The sequence below is a fragment of the Zeus faber genome (genome assembly GCF_960531495.2).
Source record: "Zeus faber genome assembly, chromosome: 1".
In the NCBI taxonomy this organism is placed as follows: Eukaryota; Metazoa; Chordata; class Actinopteri; order Zeiformes; family Zeidae; genus Zeus; species Zeus faber.
The window spans coordinates 50,770,073-50,780,296 of record NC_137193.1 but is presented as its reverse complement, the minus strand read 5'-3'; the positions used below and the strand labels follow the sequence as shown (position 1 = coordinate 50,780,296).

The window sequence follows — 10,224 nt, the reverse complement described above, 5'->3', positions numbered from 1 at the left end:
GTCAACCCAGGGAGACTTTTACTGTTCCCGACTCGACAAGTCCTTTCAAAACCACCAGCAGCTGGTCGTCACCGAAAAAAGCAAGGTAGAGGGTGTTAAGACCCAAAATTGAGGATTGGGCAATATGAAAACATTTTTTTAACCCTTCGCAGGCCTGGGAGAGAGCACCTGCTCCAGCCGTTGTTAGTCATGAGGTTGTAATCTAATCTTTGGTGGCCGTGTTGGTTTAATGCGGTGGGATAGCGTCACGTGGGCGCTTCTGTTTCCGCCCGAATGTTTGTGTTCCCATGTCGACAGGGCCGAGTGGAGAGCGAGAAAACGTCTGAGTGATTAGGGCTCACCACACACACACACACACACACACACACACACACTCGTATAATCTAATATTACTCACATAAACCATGACCTCGGCTTGTCTCGATATCTTTGTGGACCGATCAATTTGTATATTAGCGTATGACCATACCACACACACACACACACACACACACACACACACACACACCCATTCATCCTCCTTCCCTGAGCCAAATCGAGGCGCATCGCCACAATTTCACACAAATAAATGTGTGTTTTTTTTTCCTGTGACAGAGGATGAAATGATAATAAATGGGAACCATTAGAAGGATTACTGGCCATTAAGGTTCAACGGAGAGCCACAGTACACCGCCACCTGTCAGCCGGCCCCAAATTGAAACAAATTACCTCCACTCCCATCGCCTATTCTGCGGGTAATTAGGATGACATATTTATCATGATTATCCTAATTCATTTATTTGATCATCACCCCCCACCTCCATTTCCATAACTTCTAGTACATTGTTTCCTGTATGAAAACATACAGGGAGGTTAGGCAAAACATCAAGGTCAATTTGAGGTTGTTGCACAAAAACCCACATGATGTTCTACATACATCTCTAGGAATTGCGCGGAGAATATATATATATATATATAATAACATTTTTTATTGCTCTCCCACTAATTTCTCATCACTTTCTGTGATCTCTCATCACTTTCTGTGATCTGGATCGAAGTATTTTTCTGCACAAGAGCAAGACAACGTGTTGTTTTTGTTGTCTTTACTCAACTTCTCTCAACTTCTTGGCATCTCTTGAAATTGTAGCAATATTTGGGGGGTTATTTTTTCGACTTCTCTGCGACTCGGTCTTGTCATCTTGTTTTTTTATATATGACAACATGTTACATTTCAGTCATTTCCACACAGCTTGCCCCCATATCATCACAGAACCATGCGTAATATGATTTGAAATTGGCTGCACTCGAGCCCATTTCATTTAATTTCATTCTGAATCAAGTTATACCTAATTCAGCATCATCAACCCCCCTCCCCCACTCACTCTGCCGTCATCTGGGCCACCAGGTCAAAGGATGCAAATCCGGCGTTGACAAAGTTGTCACGGTAACGACTCATCTTGATGGCGTCCAGCCAGTCCCCTACGGTGGTGAAAGTGGTATAGTCCGGCACACAGCGGTCAAGCAGGGGCTGGGACACACTACATAGATGGAGGAGGAGGGGGGATCAGGAAAGGTAGAGAGAGAGAGAGAGAGAGAGAGAGAGAGAGAGAGAGCGAGAGAGAGAGAGAGATGGAGAGAGAGAGGGTTAAGGTCGTCACTCCACCACCTCTACAGGCCAGTCTCACCAAATAACACCACCCTCCTCCCCCCACCCAAGAGCGCCACCTCTCCACCTCTCCTCCTTTCCTCCCCCTCTCCTCTACTTGTAGAGAGCCCGAGACCTGAGAGACAGAGGGACAGACAGGAAGAGCGAGGGGGGGGGAGGGGGGGGGGGGTCACCACCTTCATCACCATGGAGAGACTGGCTGGAGGCTGGTCTGGTGGACGTTGGTTGGGAGTGTGTTAAGGTGTTTGTTTGTGTGTGTGTGTGTGTGTGTGTGTGTGTGTGTGTGTGTGTGTGTCTGTCATTTGTCCTTTCGGCTTTACAGCTGAGCTTGGCAGCGCAACATTGTCGTAATGGAAGGACATTTTCAAAAGAAAAAAAACTCCATGGGACTGAAGAGACATCTGACGAATGTACACAGTCATGCAGAGGGTTGACCTGCTTTTCTTGATAGTGTGTGTGTGTGTATATGTGTGTGTGTGTGTGTTTGTGTGTGTGCTGTGTAATTGTGTGTGTTTGCACTTCTGATGGTCAGTGTTGCATTGTTCCCACACATACACCTGTCAACGGGGAAAAGCGAAGGCCTTTCTAAAGAACACGAACCCAAAGCTCTGCGCTGATCAATGTGGCAGATACAGAGGCCACCTTGGGAGTTTTAATAAAAAACCCTGCCACAAGTTAGAAATGAGTGGAGTGGTGGATGAACGGCGAGAGGGTGAGCCAAGTGAAAGAGAGCCACTGTCTCTCCCGCTCTCTGCTCTGCTGATCCCTGTCGTGCTTTTTGATGGCATTAGATTCATTAACAATTAATGGAGGGAGGGATGTAAGGGTCAAGGGAGGGAGAAAAAAACCAGGGGTGCAACAGCGAGGGGGAGCTAATAAGAGGGATACAGAGGTTCCATTCAGTGGTGTAGATGGAGTGATTTTTAATAAGGCCTGTGCTCCGGAGAGCCCAAGGCCTCGGGACGTCATTAACCCCACAAGCCGGCTTCTCTTCTCAGTAAACCATTGTTAGCGACTCTTCCCTCAAAGATAGCTCCAAAACAGACCAGTCTGACTGGCTGCATGGGAAGTACAGTAGAAAACAACACTGCTGTTGACCCTCATCAAAGCTAGCCACTAAGCAGGGGAATATCAGAACACATTCACATAGGGTTTCCGCCAATATCGCTCCGTCAGGAAGGTACAGGGATAGAAGGGGAAGGGTTTAAGATTTGAAGGCGTTTAGGGTTTGAAAGACACTACAGCTCTAGAGATCACTAAGTGGGAGGATTAGAGAGAAAACATTGATAAAATGGCCCAGAATGTCATTGCTTCCGCAAAAGCTTGAGCTATCAATTTGTATTCAAAGGAGGCTTCCAAAAACCCAACTTTCCCAAATGTTTTGGACAATCAAACACTACATATCTACACGATGTCAACCAGGATCTCTTCCCAGACCGACTGTTAGCTGGAGCTAACCTCCAGCCATCCTTCAGCCGCGACCGGGGCCGGGGCTCCCTCCTCAGCTCCCTTGCTAGGGCTCGTCGGCGGGAGGCCACCTCTCCGCTGGCCCGTTTAAAATCTCGTTAGCGGCTAATTAAAAGGCGCTCCCGTCTCTCTTTTTTTTTTTTGCATTGCTCCCTAATCGAGCTAATTAACTGCAAGCCTAATCTGCTAAGAACGTCGCTGCCGTGGCCAACCGGGGCCTTTGCCGGCTCTCAGAGGGGCCTTCCCTCAGGACAGAAAGACCCTGACGCTGGGACAGATAGGTAGGTCACCCCCTTCCCTTCCCCGCCCCACCCCATTGCCTCTCATTCTCTAAATCTGGAGGATTTTTGATGAACAGTCTCCAGGAATCTAGAGTAGAAGCATTAAATGTAGATGTAACACCGGCTAAGGCGCTTTATTAAGCACTTGTCAATGCAATAGTCAATCAGTGCATTATTTGAAAACCCACCTAAAAATCTAGAGTTTATATAGTTATAGAGTTTTTTGTCACAGTGTTTGTTTTTTTCTGTATGAATTTGAATAAGGCATGTTTGTCTCATGTTGCAGGAACAAATTAAGTAGCTCGGGCAATAATTCCATGGTTTGAAGCCAAAAAGTCAACTGACTTCATTTAGCGAGGTAATCTCTCCTCATTGTAATCTAATCTATCACGAGTCCAGAAACTTCCAAACATAGATACATGGATACAAATTGGGAAAGAGTGGGAAAAAGCATTTATCAAGAAATTTTAAATTGTATACTTAATAGTTATTATGATAGCCACCATATGCGCACAGCCACTGGCTTAACAAACGTAATGACCTTTATGAAGATCAGTTTTAATAAACATCCACCTCCCGACTGCATTATCACATCTAAATATTCAGGGAGTGTGTCTGAAGATGACCTTAAAATAATGCATTACTATGTGCAGGATCAAAAGTTAAAAGAACCGTCCATTGCATTGTATTTACCCCCAACTATTTTCCACTGGCAGGCAATTCAGTCAGACAGCAAAACAAAAGAAAATACAGAATATTAAATAATGGCAAAAAAAACAACACTTTTGGAACCTACCCAGAGGACTGCGTGCTGTTGGTGACCACCTTGAGGCTGGCGGCGTTGCGGATCAGCTTATCCAGCGTGGCCACGATCTGGGTGAATTTGGGCCTTAGGTTCCGCTCCTTCACCCAGCAGTCGAGCATGAGCTGATGCAGTGCCGTGGGGCAGTCCATAGGCGGGGGCAGCCTGTAGTCCTGCTCCACAGCATTTATCACCTGGTGAAAAGGTGATAATTGTATAACAACAGATTTCCAAAGGGTTTCCACCAATGTTAATCCATCAGGATGAAAAGGGAGAATATGGATACCTAGATACCAGGAATGTATGGGGAGGAAACAAACATAAGCCAAAGAGATACATGAGCCATTGTTAGGACTAGAGGCAGGTGTAGGGTTTGAAGTAAAAGATCTAGAAGGTCATGGATTAAAGCACTTATGACCCACTTACATCTTGGTTGCTCATGTCCCAGTATGGCCGCTCGCCGTACGACATCACTTCCCACATGACGATGCCATAGCTCCACACGTCGCTGGCCGAGGTGAATTTCCTGTAGGCGATGGCCTCGGGGGCCGTCCAGCGGATGGGGATCTTCCCTCCCTGTGGATATGCGAATGAGTAGGTGAGTGTGAAATACTGGGGGGATGGAACACGAAGACAGAGTCACACACATACAAGAGGGAGAGAAAGGGTGAGAAAAAATGCAGTGCGAGGATATGTCGATGTACAATACAAGGGACGCACACTACAACGAAACGTACAACAAGCACATCGAGGACAGGCGGGACTGACAACGCATCCTTACCAGTGAGCTTGTGTAGGTGGGATCCGTGGGGTCATCCTCCAGGAAGCGAGAGAGGCCGAAGTCGGACACTTTGCATACCAGGTTGCTGTTGACCAGGATGTTGCGGGCGGCGAGGTCCCTATGCACGTAGTTCATGTCGGACAGGTACTTCATACCGGCCGCGATGCCACGCAGCATTCCAACAAGCTGGATCACTGTGAACTGCCCGTCGTTCAACTGGCACCAGAAGACAAGAGTATGGGTTTCAGATCTAAACATACCTGTTCAAAAAAGCAGATGTTTCTCTTGCTTTTATCTCGCTTCTATCCCATCTTCCTCTCCGTTCCAGTTTTTTCACAGCCACTTACCTGCATATCTCAACCTCTATCTCTTGCGAGCGTGAGGTATTGTCCCTTTTTTTAATCTGTATGTCTTTTTTATCCTCCCCCTCTTTTCTTCCATCTTCCCTCCCTCCCTCCCATCTACTTTCTTATACAAGTCCCAGTTCGCTGGCAGACAATGTTTGACGTGACTTCTAGACAGTGATTCATTGGAGACTGAGCTCTCTCTAAATGTCACCAATTGCCTGAGCGCTGGGCTTGTAAGATATCCCTTGCCACCACCGCCGCAGAGCTTGAGAGTCTTTTTTTTTTAGCTGCAAAGAATGTCAGATAACTAATGGTATGATCAGGTAGATATGGGTGTACTTATTTGTGAGATCTTGCGGCACAACTAAGTTTGTCTGTATTCTCTCACCCTCAGAAAAGAGTCCAGTGCGCCGTTCTCCATAAATTCAGTGACGATCATTACTGGCCGATTCTTGGTGACCACGCCCTCCAGTCTGATGATGTTCGGGTGGTCGAACTGGCCCATGATGGAGGCCTCGGAAAGGAAGTCCCGCCTTTGGCGATCTGTGTAGCCCACCTTGAGCGTCTTGATGGCTACGATGATCTCACGGCGACCGGGGAGCTTGAGGCGACCTCGGCACACCTCCCCAAACTCTCCTGCGAGAGCAGGGGTTTTGGACAGCCAGAGAGAAGACAGCGAGAGAGACGGAAAGGGAGACAGAGAAGAAAGACGGAGGGGAGAGAGGAACGATGGAAGAGTGGAGGAGAGTGGGGGGAGAGAGGGGAGAGGGTACAGTTAACTGGTTAGAAACAAGGAGCCAGGGATGGGTAGCAGGAAGGGGGGGAGGGAGGGACAGACTGGAGAAACCAGGGATGACTCTAGGGTGGCATACAGTTGGAGTGCTAGGTCTGAATGAGTAAAGTGAAGCATATGTCTAGTATATGCTATATGAGCGACAGAACAACAACATCTTGATGAGTGACTGAAGAGATGATGTTGGTGGGGTGAAGCAGGAAGCAATTTGGAAGTACATTGTGATTTTGGAAAAAATGGTTTCCAAATGGTGGCTATGGCGTAATGGACAAACAAGTGGGGTGAGGGGATGAGTGGAAGGGGTGACGGGTCAGGGTTGCGGACAGGGGGTGGGGGTAGCTATCCTAGTCTTCAGAGGGACTAGAAAAGCGGGAACAGGAGGAGGCAGGTGGGGAGAGAAGCTTGGGGGTCCTTGGGGTGGTGCACGCTTTGCGTTTAGCGTCTACGCTCAGCGAGGGCGGCACAGACACAAAGATCAAGGCACACAAAGCAATGTGGGCAATCCATACCAAAGAGCCGGAGGAAGAGAGAGAGCAAGAGAAGTCAAGGAAAGGGAGTCCAAGGACGGAGCAGGGCAGGGCAAGGGAAGGGGAGAGGAGGGGACAGGGAGGACAGGGGTTGAGGGGTTTGTCACTCAAAAGGCGAAGGCTGGGAAGCGACAGGTTTCAAGTGGTAGCCTCAGCGGTAGAAGGGCTGTCGTAGCAGTAGTATAGTAGTAGTAGCAGTAGCAGTAGTAGTAGCGACTCCATCTCCATCATCATCACAACGTCCTCTGCATTGGGCTCAGATACAACGCTAAGAGAACTCAACCTGAGTTGGCTCAGTCCTGCAGCTTTTAAGCAATAGTATTACTATCAAATATATTAAAGACATGTCATATTTTGCTGGCTACAACATCACAAGTTACGAGGCAGAATTGAACAGGGTGGGGAGCCACATATTGTACCTGGGTCAATAAAGTAAACTAAGAGAATTAAAGGCCTCTTTTAAGAAGCACAACAATTTGGTGGGATAACACATGGCCAATCCTGGATCTGGCAAAAGGCATTCAACACCAATACATGCTTATCTCTTTTTAAATTCAGGTTTATGCAGTTGATTGTAGCATCATACTTGACCAAAACAAATGTTGAATGCTTAGCACCTCTCCTGCTCCAGGATTGGACCCCATTTACAAAACAGGACAACATCTACCAGACAGGGGTACAACGGCTATTCTAAAGGCTTTGGGGAGGGTTAAAACAAAAGGGTGCTACAATTTGTAGGTCAAGCTAATTTTCAGGACAACTAAGCTAGCAGGTGGTTGTGACTCTGCAACTTGCAGAGGGAGTCCCTAGGAGTGACGTGTTAGGGGTAGAGGGGAGGTGGGGAGAGGGCTAGCGATGAATTGAGTGAAAGTACCGATTGGCGTGAAGTCCTCTAATGGTATGGCCTGGAGGTGACTAGCAGTCTTCCCCCTGTAGCTCAGGAGCTTTGGTGGGTTACCTGCGCCAATGACCTCCTCGATCTTCACGCAGGAGACGTCAATCTCTTTGGCGAATTCCCGCACTGCCTCATTAGGGTCCTCATAGGTGAAGGGGTCAATGTAGACCTTCATTCCTGGCGTGACTATAGGGGATTCAGTGGCAAGAACAGGAAAGTGAATTGGTGCTGCTAAATAATTATTCAAGAACCTTATGGTCTGAAGATGTGACATCCATTCATACATTATGTAGGTCATTTATACAATACAGTGGAAAATGATTGCATTAATTAGTAGTATGTTTAATAAATATGACATTAAATCGATTAACCAATATATATATGGACAGCATCCACTGGGTAGATAATACCATGACGCCGAGCGGAGGTACTGGCTTTGGCTGTCAGAGCTGAGTTGGTAGAATTAGCTTTACAGGGGGAAGGGGGATTTCAGTGGAGAGACTTACTGTACTGCTGCAGTTTCTCTGTGTACTCCGACTCTGAGCCGTTTCTCTTCTTCCTGAAGGCAAAGAGCAAAACAAACTTAGTCACGTGGGCTCCACGCACAGTGCGGTGCCGTACCAGGATGGAACAAAAGCAAAGCTGGGGAAAAAAATACATCCACAATAGAATCTGCAGAGATGTGAGTCTGACTATGGATTCGCTTGGTAATGATTTTTTTTCCCCATTCAGAACTGCATGGTTTTCACATCAATGCCTGGTGGGTAAAATTACTAATAGTCGGGATTGCGATACGGGTTTCACAAACATAATAGCGTCATCTCTTTATCTAAAACGACAGGTGAAAGCCATTCATTGATATCTGCACCGCCACCCCACACTATCCACCCCAACTACCCAATCCCCATAGACCTAGGGAAAAAACCACCCAACCCCAATGTCGCTGATTCTGCCTTGGCTGCTGTTGTCAGCCTGGCAGGGTCTTTTCTTCTATGTTTTTAAAGATTTCTGTATATTCAACGATGGCTGAGGATGAGTTGGATGGCAAAGAAGGAAGGGGCCCAGTGACGTTTAAAGCGGGGCGGGGGAGGGGTGACTGGGTGAGATTACATGTTAATGTGCTTCCTTTGTTGTCTAAGCAGTAACCGGGGCAATAATACCCAAAGGTAATTAGCATCTAATTTCAAATTCAAATGCGGTTGTGGAATATAGTAAGGCGAGGCACAGTGTTTTGTATTATGACGATTTTTTTTGCTCCTTCTCTTCTTCTTCTTTTTCTTCAGTGGCAACTAAGCTAAGACAATGAGAGAGACACAATGTATGGTATGAAAGAAAGAGGGGAGCGAGAGGTTGGGGGGAGGGAGGGGCAGAGGGGAGATTATTCAGTCTGGCGTGACCGATGCCCGGGATTGTCAGCCACGGACCGATACAGCTTGTACAGGGCGCCCAGGGGGTGCCAGTCAGCGGCGATTGCCAACCCTTCACACGTGCACACACACACACACTGCTAGCTGTAGTAGCATGCTTGACAGATGAGGGGGTATATTTGGATAAACGACGGTGGTAAGACCCAGCCGAAGTGGTGATGGGGCTTTATAGAACAGGCATAAGCTGACCACGCCAGCGTCTTCTGAATCAATAGGACCCAGCGGACGTGGGGGTGCAGCTGCATGGCCGACTCAGAGTTTTGCCGGGCCACGAGGGTTAGGCCTATCAGGCCGCGCAGCTGCTCCACCATGCTGTGTCCAGCGAGCGCTCCAGCATTTTGGTTCCGAGCTGTTTACTATTCACAGATTCAGAAGACTAATCTGGCATTTGGAGGGCTCACAGGTGGCACGGCAATCCACTGTGACTGTTCTGGGGTGGTTTGGAGGACATGCAAACAAAGTTGACATTTCTCTTTTACTTTTTTTGTTTTAGCATAAAAAAGAAAAGAAAATATTTTCCAAAAATAGCTTTTGTATGGCGCAGCTGGATTATGTGCATGTCATGTAAATGAGTTTGGGCTTTCACTTTGAAAATATACTTGCAGCAAAAACAATGGTCTTTGCACACAATATCTTTCACACGCATCGTTCCAAAAGCCGTTGGTGTATTGGGATTCCTACTTGAGGCAGACGATGGCGATGACCACGACTGCGATGAGGAAGACCAAGCTGGCGGTGGCCGAGCCCACGATGAGGGGTATCTGCTCCTGAAGCGACTTCACTGGTTCATCTAAGAGGTTAAAAACAAGATGAAAGGTTCCAAAGGTTCCGCACAAGCCATGGCGAATGTTAATCAACTTCGATGAGGGCAAGATTTGTATCATCCTCTCTTCTTGGCTTGTATGTCTCTGACAATGAGCTTGTACTTTATACCTTTCAAAACAAAATAGCATGTTTTGACGACCTAGACCATGTCCTTGTGTCCTCATAGTAATAGTAACTTACTCTGCTGGTTGGTGCTGAAGTCGGCAGGGCTGCTATATCGGCCGTATCCGGCCACGGTCCGGGCTCGGACCTGCACCACATAGGGCGTCCTGGCTTTGAGCCCCTCAATGCGGGCTGAGCTCCGCTGGGCCGTCATAGTATGAGCGATGGCCTCGCCCTGATCCTGCCAAACCAGAGATAGTTTGTTGCCAAAATATCACACAAAACATCAAATAGCAATTCTCTCTCTCTCTTCCCTCTCATCCGCTTTCTTT

At 47.5% G+C, this 10,224-nt stretch overlaps 1 protein-coding gene across 2 annotated transcripts in view; it reads right to left on the bottom strand.

Moving 5' to 3' along the window:
- ephb3b (eph receptor B3b) overlaps nucleotides 1–10,224 on the bottom strand; it is a 64,493-nt gene that overhangs the window by 1,641 nt on the left and 52,628 nt on the right. Inside the window, exons 7-15 of one of the 2 annotated variants that reach the window (XM_080018074.1) lie at nucleotides 9,971–10,133; nucleotides 9,647–9,755; nucleotides 8,045–8,097; nucleotides 7,602–7,766; nucleotides 5,712–5,959; nucleotides 4,977–5,192; nucleotides 4,622–4,771; nucleotides 4,190–4,389; nucleotides 1,362–1,517 (exon numbers count right to left, since the gene is read on the bottom strand). In XM_080018074.1, coding sequence (XP_079874200.1) covers nucleotides 1,362–1,517; nucleotides 4,190–4,389; nucleotides 4,622–4,771; nucleotides 4,977–5,192; nucleotides 5,712–5,959; nucleotides 7,602–7,766; nucleotides 8,045–8,097; nucleotides 9,647–9,755; nucleotides 9,971–10,133 — 1,460 coding nt within the window. The remainder of the gene's footprint in view (nucleotides 1–1,361; nucleotides 1,518–4,189; nucleotides 4,390–4,621; nucleotides 4,772–4,976; nucleotides 5,193–5,711; nucleotides 5,960–7,601; nucleotides 7,767–8,044; nucleotides 8,098–9,646; nucleotides 9,756–9,970; nucleotides 10,134–10,224) is intronic. The other variant, XM_080018075.1, reaches the window with a different exon arrangement.